The sequence below is a fragment of the Cervus elaphus genome, chromosome X (assembly GCF_910594005.1).
Source record: "Cervus elaphus chromosome X, mCerEla1.1, whole genome shotgun sequence".
In the NCBI taxonomy this organism is placed as follows: Eukaryota; Metazoa; Chordata; class Mammalia; order Artiodactyla; family Cervidae; genus Cervus; species Cervus elaphus.
The window spans coordinates 45,285,091-45,305,915 of NC_057848.1; the positions used below are offsets into that span (position 1 = coordinate 45,285,091).

The 20,825-nt window shown below is 36.1% G+C and overlaps 1 protein-coding gene across 1 annotated transcript; it reads right to left on the bottom strand.

The window, feature by feature from the left end:
* Positions 1-3,468: 3,468 nt before the first annotated feature.
* Positions 3,469-4,077, bottom strand: LOC122690282 (required for meiotic nuclear division protein 1 homolog). Its single transcript, XM_043897365.1, has one exon. The coding sequence runs from the start codon at positions 4,075-4,077 to the stop codon at positions 3,469-3,471; it is 609 nt and encodes a 202-aa protein (XP_043753300.1).
* Between the last annotated feature and the right edge of the window lie 16,748 nt (positions 4,078-20,825).

Sequence of the window (20,825 nt, forward strand, 5' to 3'; positions counted from 1 at the left end):
TCATTCCACCTTTGCCTTCTCCCACAGAGTCCAAAAGTCTGTTCTTTTTATCTGTGTCTCTTTTGCTGTCTCCCATATAGAGTTATCATTACCATCTTTCTAAATTCCATATATATGCATTAATATACTGTATTGGTGTTTTTCTTTGTGACTTACTTTACTCTGTATAATAGACTCCAGTTTCATCCACCTCATTAGGACTGACTCAAATGTGTTATTTTTAATAGCTGAGTAATATTCCGTTGTGTACATGTACCACAACTTACCCATTTGACTGCCAAAGGACGTCTAGGTTGCTTCCATGTCCTGGCTATTGTAAACAGTGCTGCAATGAACATTGGGGTACACGTTGTCTCTTTCAATTCTGGTTTCCTCAGTGTGTATTCCCAGTAGTGGGATTGCTGGGTCGTATGGCAGTTCTATTTCCAGTTTTTTAAGGAATCTCCACCCTGTTCTCCATAGTGGCTGTACTAGTTTGCGTTCCCACCAACAGTGTGAGAGGGTTCCCTTTTCTGTGCACCCTCTCCAGCATTTATTGTTTGTAGACTTTTGAGAGCAGCCATTCTGACTGGCATGAAATAGCAATCCACTGTGGTTTTGATTTGCATTTCTCTGACAATGAGTGATGTTGAGCATCTTTTCATGTGTTTGTTAGCCATCTGAATGTCTTCTTTGGAGAAATGTCTGTTTAGTTCTTTGGCCCATTTTTTCATTGGGTCATTTATTTTTCTGGTATTGAGCTGCATGAGCTGCTTGTATATTTTTGAGATTAATTCTTTGTCAGTTGCTTTATTTGCTATTATTTTCTCCCATTCTGAAAGCTGTCTTTTCACCTTGTTTACAGTTTCCTTCATTATGCAAAAGATTTTAAGTTTAAACAGGTCCCATTTGTTTACTTTTGCTTTTATGTCCTTTACTCTGGGAGGTGGCTATTGGATGATCCTGCTGTGATTTATGTCAGAGAGTGTTCTGCCTATGTTTTCCTCTAGAAGTTTTATAGTTTCTGGCTTTACATTTAGATCTTTAATCCTTTTTGAGTTTATTTTTGTGTATGGCATTAGAAAGTATTCTAGTTTCATTCTTTTACAGGTGGTTGACTAGTTGTCCCAGCACCACTTGTTAAAGAGATTGTCTTTTCTCCATTGTATATTCTTGCCTTCTTTGTCAAAGATAGGGTGTCCATAGGTGCATGGATTTATCTCTGGGCTTTCTCTTCTGTTCCATTGATCTATATATCTGTCTTTGTGCCAGTACCATACTGTCTTGGTGACTGTAGGTTTGTAGTATAGTCTGAAGTCAGGCAGGTCGATTCCTCCAGTTTCATTCTTCTGTCTCAAGATTGCTTTGGCTAATCAAGGTTTTTTTGTGTTCCCATACAAATTGTGAAATGATTTGTTCTAGTTCTCTGAAAAATACCATTGGTAACTTGATAGAGATTGCATTGAATCTATAGATTCTTTGGGTAGTATACTCATTTTCACTATATTGATACTTCTGATCCATGAACATGGTGTATTTCTCCATCTATTTGTGTCATCTTTGATATCTTTCATGAGTGTTTTTATAGTTTTCTATATATGTAGGTCTTTTGTTCCTTTAGGTAAATTTATTCCTAAGTAATTTATTTTATTTTTTTCATCACAATGGTGAATGGGATTGTTTCCTTAATTTCTCTTTCTGTTTTCTCATTGTTAGTGTATAGGAACAAAAGGGATTTCTGTGTATCAATTTTATATCTTCCAATTTTACTATGTTCATTGTTTAGCTCTAGTAACTTTCTGGTGGTGTCTGTAGGGTTTTCCATGTAGAGGATCATGTAATCTGTAACAGTGAGAGTTTTACTTCTTTTCCAATCTGGATTCCTTTTATTCATTTTTCTTCTCTGATTGTTGTGGCTAAAACTTCTAAAACTATGTTGAATAGTAGTGGTGAGAGTGGAAACCTTATCTTGTTCCTGACTTTAGGGGAAATGCTTTCAATTTTTTGCCATTGAGGATGATGTTTGCTCTGGGTTTATCATATGTGGCTTTTATTATGTTGAGGTATGTTCCTTTTATGTCTTCTTTCTGAAGAGTTTTGCTCATAAATGGATGTTGAATTTTGTCAGAGGCTTTCTCTGTGTTTATTGAGCTAATCATGTGGTTTTTATCTTTCAATTTGTTAATGTGGTGTCTCACATTGATTAATTTGCGAATATTGAAGAATTTTTGCATCCCTTGGATAAAGCCCACTTGGTCATGATGTACGATCTTTTTAATATGTTGTTGGATTCTGTTTGCTAGAATTTTGTTAAGAATTTTTGCATCTCTGTTCATCAGTGATATTGGCCTGAAGTTTTCCTTTTTTGTGTCATCTTTGTCTAATCCAGGGTACTTTTGAGAGGAGAATAGGGCACTTTGTTATTACACCTATAAAATAGATCTTAATAGGAACTGTCTGGTTGATTAGGTTACATGATCATGCTAGCTCTGACTGAATCTCCCTTGACATACATGCACTCACCCACTGTAGCCCAGTATACCTATGCTTACCTCAGATTTATATGGTCAGTAAAGACAGCCTGGCTCAGGCTACCATTATTCTTCTGCATTAATACTGCCTTAATCCAGTAGTTTTCTAAAAGACCTCCCTTCTCTGTCCTTAATTCCATTCAGTCATCATGACTACCAGAGTGATCATTTTAAAATATAAGTTAAATCATGTCTCTTTTCTGTTCAGTCCCTCCAGTGACTGGCTCTGTCACTGAGAGTAATATCAGAGTCCTTCCAATTACTTTTATAAGACCCTTCCTCTGGTTGTCCCCTGCCTCCAAATAGAGATCCTGTTGATTCTCTAAAGTTCTCTCTTACTATCCTGCTGTCCTTTATTTGCCTCCATCAATACTGCCTCTCTTCTGTTCTTCAAACATACCAGACATGCCTAGACCTCAGGGCCTTTGCACTTTCTGTTCCCTCTTCTTGTTGTGTTTTTTCTGCCAATATCTATGGGTTTTACTCCCTCACATTTTTTTTTTTTACTCCCTCACATTTTTAACCTTTTTTTTTCTTCTTCTCAAAGTTTCCTTCCCCGTGAAGCCTATCCAATCACTTTATCCAATCACAAATCACTTGCACTTCTGGTACCCCCCCCATCCCTTTCCCATATTTTATTTATTTTCTCTTGTAATTCACTAAGCTTCTATGTAAGCTTCTATAAAGTTAATAATTGTCTCTTGTATCTACTTCTGTGTCCGTTGTACCTAGAGCAGTGCTGGTCACATAGTTGATGTTTAATACATATTTCTTTTTTTTCCCACTGGGTTCTTCATAGTTTTTATTCAAGCAGCAATACTAGAAACTGAAAAAGATCATTGTAACAATTCCTCAATTTAAGAAAAGATACCTGTTAAAAGATATCTCAGCAGATGAACACTTAATGTTTGATTGTAGAACTCGAGTATCTCTTGCAACAATACTTTTCCTTTGGTCATCACTTAATCAGAAAAAATACTCGTCCCAGTTCAAACAGTACCTTGACTGTACGAGTAATGCTGAGGAACCGACAAGTTTTATCATAAAGTTCTTCCAGATTTTCTCTGTCCCAGTAGAAATCAGGGGTGATCAAGAAGTCTGTACTCAAGTTTATACAGTGTCTTAGGGCAAAGAGTTCAGCCATTTTCTGCATAACTTCTTCATGAGATAGTTTCACTTTCTTCCCAGCTTTTAAAGCCTCTGGAATCGACTGAATAGATTCAACAAATTTATCCAGTGATGCTTCCCAGATAGCAAGTTTCACTGAGAGGCAAAGGGCATTTGAGAAAGCAAATTTCTCCAGAATGGCGTCATCTAAATCCAGCTCTGAATTTAACCAGATTTCCCCTCTGTGAAGTTTTGACTGCCCCTCTGTTTTTGTGTAGTTAAGCTCTTCATTTTTCCAGTGAACCAATACAATTTCATAGGGCTGAATTTCATGTTTTTCTAGAACTTGCATCATATGCTTCATAGTTTGGTCTTTCACATCCCATAACACAGCAGCTCCTTCCCTGAAGAAGAATATTGTTCCAGGATCACCTTCTTTTGCAGAATTTTCCACACCCATCACCAGAATGTTTGCTGCATTTGGACCCTGGTTCAAGGAGATGTACCTCGAGGCAAGCTAGTCACTTTGACGTATCCATGGGACGTCAGATCTTGAGACAGGCTTCCAAGATGTTACTCATCTGTGGTTGCAAATGCAGTGCATTGCATCAGGTCCTCTCGGCCGGACAGAAGAGGGATGCGCAGAGTGCGCAAGCTTCCATGGACCCCGAGCAGAAGCTGCAGCCCGGCGTGCTCCCCGCAGGAGGTACCAATCCCGGCCCAGAAATATGGGCCCCAGCCCATATTTCTTGATTGATAATGGAGACTTCCAAATTCCCCTGCTTCCTTAATTTTGTCAAGCACAGACTCGTGCTGCTTTGCAGAAATTCAGCCATGTTTTTTGTGGGGGCATGTCCAGTGCCATAACCTCTAAGAGCATATTGCCTGTCCATTCTGGAAAAAAGGTAACAATCTGGTAATGACCACAGCCGTATGCCATACCTGTGTGCCAATTTGTAAAGGAAATGGCAAGATTTGAAAGCATTTTCCCACATATGGTTTTAAATAGGTCAGGTAGGAAAATGGAGTCTGTTATCTGTACTGGTGCTGATTTCACAGCCACTCATTCCTCAGAGGAGTAATAACGAATGACAACAAGAGAAGAAAGATCTTTAGAGTCATTTTTTGTATGATACTTTGCCAAGAGCAACATTTATCAGGGCGTTGCATGTCCCACATGAAAGTGGGTGATCTTGGTAATGTGTGAATTTGTTACCATCACCAAATTAACTCTGCTCAATTCTGTTGTCTTTGCAATTTCACATCCTTGATTACAAATTCATAAAACTGTTCTTCTTTTGAGTATAAATTCTTTACTGTTGCAAAAATATAATTTTTCATTTTTATCAAGTACCTGATTTGTTTTTACTTGCTAGTTACTAATTATATATGAAATATAAATGAATTGCAGGCCATATATTCTGTGTTAACTACTTCAAGGAAAACTTATAGTAGGTCCGATGAACATTGCAGCTGCAAGAAGTAACAAGTCTGGCATTAAACTTTCCTGACGTACCTTACTTCTCAAGCTTAACATCTGGGAATATACGATTAACAGTGGCTTACATATACATCCACAAGATATGGCAAAAGAATATATCATGTGGAAACTGTCTTTTGAGACATTTTAATGCTATGAAAATTATTTTAGAGTTACTTATTCTAGTGCCACTGACTTTTTTTTTTTATTGAGAGACTAAACTTCATGGATTCAAGGATCTTGTTCATCATTTTATACCTAGGTGTATCCATTTCCTGAGGCTATTGTAACAAATTACCATAAACTTGGTGGTATCTTAAAACAGCAGAAATGTATTCTTTTCACAATTGTGGAGGCCAGAAATCTGAAATCAAAGTGTGTATAGGACTGTGCTCTCTCTGGAGACTCTGGGAGAGATTCCTTCCTATTTCTGATAGTTGGCTGGCATTCTTTGGTGTTCTTTGGTTTGTAGTCACTAAAATCCAGTCTCTGCTTCCCTCTTCACATTGCCTTTAACTTTCTTTCTCTCTCTCTCAAAACTTCCTCTTATTCTCTCTTGAAAGCATATGTACCATCACATACATACATGCCAGATAATCTAGCAAAAAGCACCTCCTCTCAAAACACTTACTTTATGTCTTTTGCTAGGTAAGGTGGTAGTCTATATGTTGCATGTAAGATAATATTTGCAGGTTTTGAAGATTAGGAAATAAATATATCTTTGGGGGATGATTTATTTAGCCTACCACACTAAGACTGCCTGACAAATATAGTTGATAAGTTTAGTGGCTTATACGACTTGAGCAAGTCTCTATCTTTCATTTGATCTCTGATTTTCCCATATTTAGTCTGAGTGGGTTGGATCATTTGACCATTTTGAATTGACGTGAGATGGAACAACAGTAGAACATTTAATGAAGAAATATCTCATGAAATACAGATTAATCCAGGTGTAGGGTTGAGTTTGATGTTGTTCATGCTGTACTTTAGTCATTCAGTAAGAGAGAGAAAGAGATGTGTCCATGTCTTTCTGTTTCTGAGTTGGTTTATTATAACATATCAGTCATTAAAGGCAATGTAATAAGATTTGATAGACCTCATTTGCTAATTGTTTAGAAAACACAGAGATGTTCTTACTGCAAATGCATATGTGAAAGTGGGAGAAATCTCTGTAACCATATGATGCTCTCAGTATGTTTGGTATAGTCCAGAGCCTCAAACTTCTAAACCATAAAGAACCCTATTTGAATTATTTTCCCAAATATTATGAGACCTAACACTTTGGGGAAGTATAGTGCCATACCAAAAAACCCATCTTTTTGATAACTAAAATTTTAGTCAAATGCAAATAGCTCACAGTGGCTATGATTTCAGAACATTGGAATTGTTAATATTTTAAAATAAAACTTTTATATCACCATTTCAAACACATTTATGAAATCTAACTGCCATAGAAATTTGATACCTACTATTATTTATTTAAAAATATGCAAACTTTTCCTTCAAAATGTCTGAATGTGTAGGAAATTTCAATTTGAACTCATATTTCCATTTAACTACTCCCAAGAGATTTTTATTCAAATTTAATATATATTTGCGTGAAAATTTCATATTGGTTTTCAAAATTGCTGCTGGAGCAACTGTACATAAGTGTGTAGCTTACAAAACATTTAATATTTTTTGTATTTATTTCTTAAAATTATTTTTTAATTGGGGAAAATTGCTTCACAGTGTGCTTTCTGCCATCAAAACATTTAATACAGAATGCTGGGCTGGATGAAGCACAAGCTGGAATCAAGATTGCCAGGAGAAATATCAATAACCTCTGATATGCACATGACGCCACCCTTATGGCAGAAAGTGAAGAAGAACTAAAGAGCATCTTGATGCAAGTGAAAGAGGAGAGTGACAAAGTTGGCTTAAAACTCGACATTCAAAAAACTAAGATCCTGGCAACCTGTCCCATCACTTCATGGCAAATAGATGGGGAAACAGTGGCTGACTTTATTTTTCTGGGCTCCAAAATCACTGCAGATGGTGACTGTAGCCATGAAATTAAAAGACGCTTACTCCTTGGAGGAAAGTTATGACCAACCTAGAGAGCATATTAAAAAGCAGAGACGTTACTTTGCCAACAAAGGTCTGTCTGGTCAAGGCTATGGTTTTTCCAGTAGTCATGTATGGATGTGAGAGTTGGACTGTAAAGAAGACTGAGCACCAAAGAACTGATGCTTTTGAACTGTGGTGTTGGAGAAGACTCTTGAGAGTCCCTTGGACTGCAAGATCTAACCAGTTCATCCTGAAGGAGATCAGTCCTGAGTGTCCATTGGAAAGACTGATGTTGAAGCTGAAACTCCTATACTTTGGCCACTTGATGTGAAGAGCCAACTCATTGGAAAAGACCCTGTTGCAGGGAAAGATTGAAGGCAGGAGGAGAAGGGGGCAACAGAGGACATGATGGTTGGATGGCATCACCAACTCAATGGACATGAGTTTGGGTAAACTCTGTGAATTGGTGGTGGATAGGGGGGCCTGGTGTGCTGCAGTCCATGGGGTCGCAAAGAGCTGGACATGACTGAGCAACTGAACTGAATTGAACTGAAAGTTTTGAATTTACAGAGAATTCACAATAAAATTTTTTCAAAATCTAAGTAAATACATGGTAAGAATGAGTGAGTAGACTATTCATTGAGGAAAGACAGCAAACAGAATACTCTTGCCAGAGTTTAAATAGTGGATACACATTTACAGTATTCAGTAACCTTTCAACAAATGGGCATTATTTATCCTCAGACTTAATAAGTTTTTTTTCCATTTATTTTTATTAGTTGGAGGCTAATTACTTTACAATATTGTAGTGGTTTTTGTCATACATTGACATGAATCAGCCATGGATTTACAATAATTACCTTAAATGTAATTGGGTTGATAAGTTTTTAAAATATAAAATGCTGAATTTTTTGGATACATTCCTTTTGCTAAAAATGTTCTGTTAAGAGAAAATTGTGACCTTCTCCCTCCTCTTCCAAATCATTCGACATTTAGACACAATCTGAAATAAAGTTATGGCAGTAATCTCTAGGCTCTTATTTATGAGGATGCTGAAAATGTAAGAGCATGCTTTATAGCAGATAGGTATTAATATTTCCTGTGATGCTCTTATAAGTCTTAAAATATTTCAGTTATAAAATAAGTAGTTAACAAAGCTTTGCATATGTTTGTTACCTGGATATAAAAAAGACAATATTTCTTATTGTCTCTTTGCTTTACTTGGAGTCTCCTTTAAAAGCTATACATTCTTTGAAAATTCTTGGGGGGTTGAAGAGGGAAAGTCATTAAACAAAAGTTATTCCCACTGTTTCACTCTTTAATATATTTCATTTTCATCACACAGAGGTCAAAAGACTGTTTCTAGCCAGTTATTTGTTACTAACCCAAATATGTATAAACATATCATGAGTTTATGGGGCCTTCATTAAAAGAGGCTTTAAAAGCAACATTTCAAACTGTTGCTTTGTCAGCCTGGAGATCTTTCAGTCTGGCATAGTATAGTAAGATTTGTGATACATGAGAAATATACCTTTATTATAAAGTGTGCAGGGGATAACTACAGACATATTCTCAAGTACTTCATTTTTAGGAAACAAAGTGACACGTGAAAGCATTGGTCTCTGAGTCATGTCTGTCTCTTTCTGATCCTATGGGCTGTTGCCTGCCAGGCTTCTCTGTCCATGAGATTTTCCAGGCAAGAATACTGGAGTGTGTTGCCTTTCCCTTCTCCAGGGGATCTTCCTAACCCAGGGATGGATCCCATGTTTTCTCCATTGCAGACAGATTCTTTACCATCTGAGCCACCAGGGAACAGACACATTCTCAGGTACTTCATTTTTAAGGAACAGATTGTATGGCAATTGAGTAGCTAGAAATTGAATCTTTAATTCTCATTTTATATCCCTTGGAAAATACCAGGGTACTGCCAGGCTTATGTGCACTCCAGTTAGAAGACCAGTAATTTAGTAATAAATGTTCACTAGAAGACTATGTCACACAGCAACAAAAGAGTCAAATATTTCAGTGAAAACTTTGAATAAATAATTTGAGATTCAGGGTATACTTTTGGCTGATAAGAGAAAGAGTCATTCAGATTAGTTGTTTGGTTTCATATAAATGAATTTGTAAACTGACTCACAAACTTACTTTTTTACTGGTAGATGAACTGCCTTAATAGTTCAGGGTATTTGTTTACCTGCTCATTTGCCCAAAATAAATCCTTAAGACTTAAAGAACTGTATTTGCTGCTGTGCGTTTTTTATTGGTTTTCTTCCTTACCTTCCAGGAAGTTTGAGTACATTAATTACCTACAAATAATTTTCTTTTAAAATAAATATTTAGTATAATAAATTTCACCACAACCCATATCCTCATATTTAGAAAATCTTTATTAATGCCTCTGAATTAATGAGAAGATTTGTTGTTTATTTGTTTTGCATTTCCAGCCTTATTGAGGTATAATTGACAAAATGGTGAGGTATTTAAATTGTATATCATGATTTGACGTACATATATATTGTGGAAGAACTCCTCTTATCTACTTAATTAACACATACATCACCTCAAGTTTTTGTGTGTATGCGAAAACATTTAAATTCTCTCTAGCAAATATCAATTATAAAATATAATGTTTTCAATTATAGTCTCAATGTTATACATTAGACACTCAGACTTTATTCATGATATGGCTGAAAGATGATACTTCCTTACCAATGTCTCCCTTCTCCTCTTACCCATGAGACCCTGGCAACCATGTTTCTCTTCATTTCTATGAGTTTTTTTTTTTTTAAAGATTCCACATATAAATTATAACTTGCAGTATTTGTCTTTCTGTGTGTCACTTATTTCACTTACCATAATGTGCTAAAGTGCCATTTCATTTTTCCTTAAACTATAGGATAGCCTTCTTTCTTGTGGATGAATAAGATCCATCTGTTTATGTATCATATCTTTTTATCCATTCATCTTTTGATGGTCATTCTGGTTGTTTTCATAAATGGGACTACAGATATCCCTTTGAGATCCTGTTTTCATTTCTTTTGGATATATACCCAAAAGTGAGATTACTGCTCATATCAAAATTCTATTTTTAATTTTTTTGAGGAGCTTCCACATTGTTTTCCACAGTGACAGCACCAATATACGTTCCACCAACAGTAGGTGAGTATCCTCTTTTCTTTATATATATATATAAAGTTCATCTAGAAAAGTCTGTCTAATCTAACATGTTCTTTGAAGTCAGTGTTTCCTTGTTGATTTTCGTTCTAGATGACCTGTCCATTGATGTAAATTAGACATTAAAGTCCCCTATTATTGTTTTTTTTTAATCTGTCAGGCTCTTTATTATTTTTAATATCTGCTTTATGTATTTAGGTGCTCCTTTATTTGGGTGCATTCATATTTAAAATTGTTATATCTTTTAATTGGATTGAAAACTTTATCATTTTGTAATAACCTTCTTTGTCTGTCTTTTTTCTTTTTTTTGTCTTTATTTTAAAATCTATTTTGTTTGGCTTCCCTTGTGGCTCAGATGGTAAAGAATCAACCTGCGATGCAGGAGACCTAGATTCAATCCCTGGATTGGGAAGATCCCCTGGAAAAGGGAAAGGCTACCCACTCCAGTATTCTAGCCTGGAGAATTCCATGGACTGTATAGTCCATGAGGTTGCAAAGAGTCAGACATGACTGAGCGACTTTCACTTGTCCCCCAAAGTATTGCTACCCTAGCTTTATTCTTTTTTCCATTTGCATGAAGTACTTTTCTCCATTCCCTCAGTTTCAGTATTTGTCTTTAGGTCTGAAATGAGTCTCATGTAGATGGCATATAGATGGGTCTTGTTTTTTAAATCCATTTATCACTCTATTTTTTTGATTGGAGCATTTACTTCACTTGCATTTAAAACAAGTATTTATAGATGTGCACTTATTTCATTTTGTTCATTGTTTTGATGTGTTTTTGTAATTTTGTTGTTGTTTTGTTCCTTTCTTTTTTAGCTCACTTCCATTGTGTGTTTGAATATCTTTCTTTTTGTTTATGGTGGTGGTTTAATCGCTAAGTCGTGTCCCACTCTTGGGACCCCATAGACTATAGCACATCAGGCTCCTCTGTCCATGGGATTTTCCAGGCAGGAATACTGGAGTGGTTGCCATTTCCTTCTCCAGGGGATCTTCCCAACCCAGAGATCGAACCTGAGTCTCTTGCATTGCAGGCAGATTGTTTACCAACTGAGCCACCAGGGAAGCCTTTTTGGTAATGTGTGTTATCTATTTGAACCTTTCGGTTTGTGGTTACCATGAGGGTTACATATGGTAACAAGTATAACATATATGTGATTATTTTAATTTGATGATCCTATAAGTTAGAAATCATTCCAACAACCCTGAATATTTACTCTCCCACCCCATGTTTAATATTCTTGACATAATATCATACATCTTTTTGTTTTGTATATTCTTTAACTACTTATTGTAGATATGCATAATTTTGTTATTTTTGTTTTTTAAACTTCACTAGCATTATGATCGTCCTGGAAGTTCTCTAGGCTGGTGGGCAGTGGCAGTTCATGGGTCAGGTTTCTGGGGAGCTTGGAGTAGGTACTAGCCTCCTGTTTGGGGAGCTGTGTCCCCGTATGCCTAGCTACTCAGCCTGGTGTGTCATGGGGTCTCTGGTAGGTTTCTCCAGGATCAGCAAATGGGTCTGAGGATTTTTAAAATTTACTATCTCTGTGCTGTATCTTGGAGTGTGTGAAGTTTTCTGTGCACCCTTTAAGAGTGTAATTTCTCTTTCTGATAACCTTCCAGCTCTCTCATGAAATTCTGTCTGGCCTATAAAGCCAGATGTTCTTGTGGCTCATCTTCCCAGTGCAGGAGTCTTGGTCTGGGGAGTCCAATGTGGAACTTTGGCCTCTTACTTACTGGGGGGAATCTCTGCGATTGTGATTTTGGTTTGATTACCGAAGGGTGTGAGTCTTGACTATACTGCATTTCTGCCCCTTCTACTTCCATTGTTGTGGTTACTTCTTTATATCTTTAGTTGTGGAAAATCTTTTCTGCCAGTTTTCTACTATTGTAAGCCAACTTTATCCAGAGTCAAGATCACAGAGCTACTCCCCTATAATTTTTTTTTAAAGCTTTATAGTTGTGTCTTTTTCTCTAGTAGTTATTTCATCCATTTAGTTTTTCTTTTTTCTTTTTTTAACCTCATGGAGTAGAGATCAGTCTTTGTTCTTCTCCAAAGAATAAACTCCTTTTACCAAGTCATTTAGTAAATAATTTTTCTCATTGATTTGTTATATCACCTGTGTTCTGTTGGTCTTTCAGTTCCTAAAAAGAATATTTTTATCACATTGGCTTTATGCTTTCTTAACACCTATGGGGGTAAAATTCCCAACTTCCCATTATGTATTCTTTGTATAAGTTTTCTTACTTATAGACTTTTCTTATTTCATGTAAATTTTAGATCAGCTTTCCAATATTGCTAGAATTTTATTGGAATTGAATTGCTTATATATTAAAATATGGAGGATCAGCATTTCTGTATTGGCTTGTCATATGACCTGAATAAATTTCTCATTTTGTCAAGACGTTCCTTAAAATACTGTCATCCTTCAGTATCCACTGGGGATTGGTCCCAGGTACCTCCCACATATACTATAATCTGCAGATGCTCAAGTCCCTTGATAAAATATGTAGTATAATTGGCCCTTTGTATGTGTAGGTTTTGTGTCTGCAGATTCAACCAGTTGGGGATGGAATTTTCTATCTGTAGTTGTGAAAAGCCAACTGTACATTTATTGAAGAAAATCCATATATAAGTGGACCAACAAAGTTGAAAAACCTATGTTATTTAAAGGCAGTAGTAAATGCAGTTGTTTCTTTGCATGGGTGAGAGATTGGTTTTGGTACCTTCCAGAGATACCAAAATCCTCAGATGCTCAAGTCCCATAGTCAGCCTTTCATATCCATGGATTCAACCCACCTGTGATTATATTTTGATGTTGGAAATAGTAAATTTATAGGAATTTATATGGGTGAAGGGATTATAATGAACAAAGATTACACACATTTCCAACTTGGAAACATGGTTAAAGCATGGTGATGTTACTGAGTAGGGAGCTGCTTTGCATGAGCCAGGAGAAGTCAGACATGGCATATGGACTACTTATTTTTCAGGTAAGGTGAGCACTCTGTGTATACCACACCTAGGCAAATGGAACACATGTGAGAATATAGATTCATAAGTCCTTAGAAGCTCTAAATCAAAGTTATAAATATGATATTGTATTATTCCTCTTAATTTCTAAGTAGTAGTGTTCATACCTTATATTTGATTTCTGCCTCTGAGCAACTAATATAGTGGAAATCTTATGTGTATTAAGTTAGATATTTCTAAGTTTGAATCTAAGATCTGCCATTTTCTAGCTTCTTGAATTTCAGAAATTATTCAACTTTTCTGAGTTTTTGTTTTCTTATCTATAAAATCATTACAGTAGTATGTATTTCATAGAATTATTGTGAAGATTAAATGAGAATTTGATCATAGCACATGTTTGGCCCTGAACATATGTTTGCAAGGTATCTCTTCTCTCGTGTTCTTGCTTCGATAGGTAAAGTCTAGCTAATAAAATAGTAGGACTATTTCAACTTCTAACTTTATAAGGCAATAACACTGTGATGCTTGATCTTACTTCCTATAAACTGGTAGACTTCATTTTATAAAATTTTGTGCATTTAAAAAAATTTAATGTGTATTTTCCTAACTAAAACCATTTTCAAATATATTGAAGATGATGGAATCCTATTATGAACCATATTTAAAATGAAAGCCACTCTCTCATGCATTTATTCCTTTTCCTCTATTGTGGTATTGTCATTTCATGAGTATGGTTTTCATTAGTAGTAAATCTCTTTATTAAGAAAGTTAAATATAAGCAACTTAGAAATATATGTATCAAAATACATCATTCTTTACAGATAATTTAAAAGTAAATGCTAAAAGACAAAGCACAAATAATATACTGCTATGGAATTTAATTTGGGACTTGTGTAGAAAGAAAGAATACATTTTCTTTACTGCATGTGCTTATTGTGACAGATTCCATCACACTACACCAGTGTTTTAAGTCATTCATCCCATGCTGTGCTATCAGCTCTGATGACTAGAAATGCATACTGCTCCATGAGAAGTTTAAAAAATGAATGACCATTATTTTGAGTAACAGTTGTTATCAAATTGTGTGTGCAGTTAAACCTCAAAATGAGAATTTACTATTTTTAAAGATGCTTATGGGGAGGGTTAATGTCAAGTGTAAGAGGGCTTTATTTAGTGGAATTTTTTGTTTCTCTTTTGTAAAAGTAATAAATCTAGGAAGTTTCAGAAAGTTAGGAGGTGGAAATATGCATAAAGGAACAACAAAGAACACCAGTAGTTATATTTGTGTTAGTATTTTCCATGTTCTTACAGGTTTTCCTCGTTTTTTAAATATAATTAAGATAATCTATATGCACTTCTGCATCCTGCTATGTATATTTAAAGTTATCAAAATTGAATGCATTCACATTGTTATTTTAAATCATTATTTTTAGTAGTGTCAGGGATTCCATTATATGTATGTATGTATGTATACACACACACACACACACACGCGCGCGTGTGTATATCCTAATTTATTTAACAAATTAAGAATTTTAGGGCATTAGAATTGTTTATAGTGCTTGCACTTTTGCCAGTTAGCCATTATAGTCCTGTGGAGTATACCTCATCTACTTCTGGGAACTATGCCTACTCTAGTGACCTTGTTACCAAAAGTTGTCATATTCTGCATGGCCTTACCTTCTGGGCCAGAGTTGAAAGGTCATGGTGCTAGTACCTGACCTCAAGCTTGGGTAATCACTTTCTTCCTTAGAGGTTTTGAATTTACAACCCCAGAGAACACTCTCCCTCTTAATAGCTAAAAGTGTAAGTTAAAAGCTTTGGAAACTATGGGCAGCTGCATATAGGATCATATGCAAGATCTGATTTGTAGAGAAACACAGTGAAACTGATATTCAGAGAAAATAGAGCTGAGGGACAGAATTTGAATTCTTGGTTCAGTTGCTCCTGAGGCAAAGTTGTTCCCCTGTCCTTTCCACAGCTTGGTTGTTCAATCCCTCTTTGGATCAATGAACTAATAGACTACTTGTTTTTAAAGCTAGTTTTAGTTGAGTTTCTGAAACTTAGAACAAAAGAAGATGACTTTTAACACTGTATTTGACATCTTTGAGGATAGAACATGGTCTCCATTTGAGATGAATTCCTTAAGATACATTATCAAAACAGAATTACTAGATTATTTTTTTTGTATATTTTAAATATCTGAATAAGGGGATTTAAATATCACCAGGTTTAAAGAGGGTTTCTCTGGTGCCTCAGACAGTAAAGAATCCACCTGCAATGCAGGAGACCCAAGTGCAATCCCTGGGTTGGGAAGATCTCCTGAAGAAGGAAATGACAACCTACTCCAGTATTCCTGCCTGGAGAATCCCATGGACAGAGGAGCCTGGAGAGCTACAGTCCATGGGATTGCAAAGAGTCTGACACAATTGAGCAACTAAACACACATGTGTGCATGCTCGTGCGTGTGCACACACACACTCACACAGAGGTTTAAAGAAATCAGAGAAAATAGTCCTAATGAGCCATCAAGTTTTAGCTTATTCCTAAAAAGAGTTATAGTCAGATAAAGAAGCAAGTGAATCTCACCATGAAAGAAGTTTTTGTGAAACATTATGAAGTTTTCTGTGGAGAAAAGGACACATATGAAAGAAATGCATAGAAATGATAGATATTCAACATTTAATATGAGTTCTACTAATTTCAAGTGATGCTAGACAACATTAATTTAGGGATAAAATAGATTCTGTAACATGTTTTTAGAGTGCCATGTGAATAATGCAAGTATCTAAAGTGGCCAAGTCTTACATTACTCAAAGCATTTTTCATAGCTGAACCACCTATGACTATAAACCACAAGTCAACATGAAGAACTTCAAATTTGTTTTAGTGTCACATCAATGGCAATTTTTCACCAAAATTTGTTGATTCCATTCATGTGTGGAATATAAGAAAGAAACCAAAAACCCCACAAAATAAATGAACAAATCATACCAAATAGAAAGCAATGTAGATACACAGAAACAATTAGTGGTTACCAGAAGGGATGTGGCAGAGGGTGGGAGTGATGAGAGTGAAATGGATAAACACTGTCAAATGCATGGTGATGGATGGAAACTAAATTTTTGGTGGTTTTCCTTATACAGTGTAGATACATGTTGAAGTGTAATGTACATTAGAAACATGTTATAAACCAATGTTACATCAAATTTAAAATGTATTTAATAAAGTCATTCATCCTGCCAATCTTCTTGTGTAACAGTTTGGAAGAATTTTTAGTTTTGTGATTGGATTCTGGGTCATAGGATATCTTCTTTGAAACATTTTAGACCAAAACTGATGTTATTCAGATTTATCATTCACTTCTTTTACCAGATTATAGTTTTATATGACTCTGTATTTTTTTAACAATGAAGTTCATTTTTAAAGAGTGAAGTTTTGTTATAATTGTGTTACACACATGTATTAAGATGGATGTATAAAGAAAAGCTAAAATGTCTAAAAATATCAAGGACACATTACAAATGCATTTTTGAGCAGTAGCTATGATGTTGTAATAACTAAATTACCTTTGATATGACTAGCCTGAAGTGAATGTCACTTCTTTACATACATATGGGGAAAATACACGATTTACTTTGGGGCATATTTCTTTTAGCAAAGAAATATTTCTTTTATATCCTAAACTTCATCTCTGGCTGAAGCTGACTTTGCGACTGATGCCAAATTGTAACTTGATAGCAAAAGCTTCTGTGACAGGTAGCTCAGTACCTTGCTCACAGAATGCCCTTTGCTACTATTCATTGTATATATGTGAAGTATAACGTTTCTGTCCTATCTATCATTCAGCCTTCAGACTGTATACTGCATTCAGATCTCAAGAAAGTAGTACTCCCTAGATCTTTTCAGGAATGAAAAGCTTTATATTTAATTAAGCAATGTCACATTCCATATGTAAATTAACATATTTCTACCTTCACAATAGTCTTATTATGAGAATTTATTTTGGTTGCATGCATAAAATGACAGAATTCCTTTACCAAATAGAATTTAAAAATACCTAAGGAAGTAGATTAATCACTTTTGTACCAGACTCTATTATTGCTCTCCCTGCAGAATTCTTTTTTCCTGCAGACATCCTCCAAGAATACAGAAAACTATTGTGGGAAAGAAGTGTACAATATACATGCAAATATTTACTTAATCTCTTCTTACCTTGGATTGTCTGGCTGCAACACTTGCCTTAATCACATATGTTCTTGCTAAAGCCCTTTAGCAAGAGTCGGACACGACTGAGCGACTGAACTGAACCGACTGATGGATTGAAGGAAAGTAAGGTTCTCAGCCTCCCTTCCATCTATTCTGATGTCTTTCTCCAACTCAGAAATGTACCAAGATCCCAGGAAGTTTCTGCCTTGGTTTCCCAGACTATTTGGAGGGACTGAAGGGGCACTCATGTGGTTGGAAGGTAGACTAAAGGGCTTGTCTCATAGCTGCCTTTACATAGAATGTTTGCAGTTTTTACCTACTCTGTCTACTTATTTGAGATTGCTTGAGAATGCAGTGATAAAGATTCTGAAGTACTTTTACCACTTATCTGCTACCACTCCCTGGTTTTACCACTGTCCAAAATCATCACAAGTTTAACCCCCATAAAAAAATATTTAGCTCCTTGTTATAACTAATAAAAATGTATGGGGCATTGAGAAACATTTCTGTTAGGTCCAGGGTACTTATGCTATTTGGAATAGATCTCTATCAGACTGAGTGCCAAGTCACCTTGAATGAGTTGGGAGGGAAGGAGAAGAATCTCTGTCATGAAGGGTGAGAGAACTACAGTAAGAGAACTTTGCATCTTGGGAACATATATGTTAAGATTTCAGTAGGAGAGATACATTTTACAATTTTTACTTTTGAAGAATGGTATATATTCAAGATGGAGTTAAAATGAAGCAATGAAAAGAATTGTTAAGGTATGATAGGACACTTTTAAATGAAAATTTTGGAATACATGTTTTCGAGTATGTTCAGATTTTTTTTTTTCTCAGATGGAATTAGTTTACAAAATTAATGCGTATCCTCCCAAGTATTGCAGGATTGGAGAATAATCAAACTTGACTTGATAAAAATGGAAAATGTCCTTTGATACCTCTGAAAACCTGTACTTTCCAAAGTGAGTGAGAAGACACATAAATCAATAGCAGAAATATTCCCTATCTGAAAAATTTTATGTGTAATTGATATCTCATGGCTCTGGAACAGTCTGTTTCCTGGTGCCTATTAGTGAAACCAGAAAGGAAAGAATTAAGGCCCATGAAGCTGGATCCAGAGAGGCTGACTTAGAATAGTAGGAAGCAGAGGAGCAGGGGCCATTTGACAAATCTCTGACTGAGGCTGCCTTAGGTTGCTCCATCATTGCTAATTTCCGCCCTCCTCCCTGCCTAACAGTACTAAGTGATAGTTCAGTAGGATGAACTCAGGTTATGTCCCAGCCAAGACTCTGGCTTACTATGACCTCTTCTTCTTCCTATATTTGCATCTCTGAGTTTACATTTTGACCCTAATACCCACCCTCACTTTTTGTATGGAAGGAATTGCCTTTCCATTTGCTGCATGCTGGGGTTGGGAGAGGAGATTTTAATAGACACAATACCCACACTTCCCACCCACCATGGATTTTTAGGTGATTTAAAAGAGATGTTTTTTTTCCTAGAGAAGAAAAATTGATGTTAAGATTGGCTATTTAAATTCAATAACTTCAATGTCAGCTGCAGTTTCTTGAAAGTATCTCAGGCAAGAGATTTCTGTGTGGTTTGTAGAGAATTTGTGAGTGCTCAACCGCAAAATTTACCAAAGTTGCTCTATCAGTTTTACATCGGCTAAGAATTCCTGAAAGTGAGTCTTAAGTATCTTCCCAACCTGTGTGCTTTATTTTCTCTTATTTTTCTCCATATGTCTAGTCTTGTGCACATATTTTACAGTTAAAATTGAGGGCATCAGGGTGAAGATCACATGTATATTCCATGAGGAACGACTGAAAACGTTTCCCTAAATCACAGTAGCAGGGCTGAAACCAGTGGATGGCATCTCTACCTTTTTCCCGCCAGGATTTCTCCGTGCTCCTGGGGTTGTCTGCTCCACTTTGATTGAATGGCCCACCTCTCCTGTTCTTTGCCATCACCAGAAGGCTATGCCACAGTGCCCAACACAACATTCGCTTCAGTTCCTTGGGTGCTGCTGCTTCTCAGCAGCTGGGAAGGCATCTTGCATTTGTCAACTCTTTTCTTGAAACTTGTCAAGTAGAACTGAACTGCCTATTAGAGCAGTGGTGATGTCATTCTGTATTCTTGCAAGGGCCTGAGTCGGGCATTGAGAGGTGCAAGACAGCTGTGCGTTATTTGAATGCTCTGCCAAAGAAGTACAAGGCCAGACAGAACTCTCCTTCAATAGAGGCTAGATCAAAAACTTCCATTCCGGGGACCACTGTAGCATGAAAGTTTCTTTCATGGCTCTTGTACATTTCCTCCTCTTTTCACTGTGTTGAGCTGAAGAATCTGTGCATCTCCTTGATGTCAGGTAGTCTGGGGATTTCCAAATAGTTTTTTTAATCTGTTGCATGGTGAGCAATACAATTTACAACAGTGCACACATATATACATGTATATGTAACAAATAAAAATTTCATGAAACGTCCAATGTGAGTCTCTCTGCTGTTTTCTGTCATATCCTATTCCATTAAAAATCTGCTTGTGACCCACACATTGGATTTTAAAACCTACTATTTGGTTGTATCCAGAAATGAAAAACATTGATCTAGTCCAATAATAGTTTGACCATAAATTCTTTTTTGTGAGTGCATTTATCATTTACTCATTTTCTTAATTAAACTACCAATTTTTGATCTCTGTGAAGAAAACCAAGCCCTACATTGGTAACAGTTTAAAATCCAACAATAGAGAAAGGTCATTTCCTGTGTTTTCTATATTTTCTACATGTAGAAGAGGGAGTACGAGAAAGTGAAAATAGCACTTGTGTCATGTCCCTTCCCTAGATTTCAGTTCCTCAGTTGTATTATGAAGAGACAGGATTATAGAAGATTTATAAAATCTGTTTCTAGTAGAGTCTGTTATTTTATGTTGCTTCTTTCATGGAATTGTTATGATGATGTTAAGAGATAATATAACTTGTAAGTCTAAGTAAAATTTTGTGAGTCTCCCTTTTTTATAACAGGTAGTGATTTTTTTCTACCTATGTTGTTTACCTGTTGTGCCAGATACATGAAGGACTACGAAAATATAGTGAGCAAATATGCTGGCAAAAATAACAGTCTCTAAGCTCATAGCACTGCTTTACAAATTGAAGCTTCAAGGACTCCTGAATTTAGATCATAGCTCCCTGGTGGCTCAGATGGTAAAGCGTCTGCCTACAATGCGGGAGACCCGGGTTCAATCCCTGGGTTGGGAAGATCTTCTGGAGAAGGAAATGGCAACCCACTCCAGTATTCTTGCCTTGAAAATTCCATGGA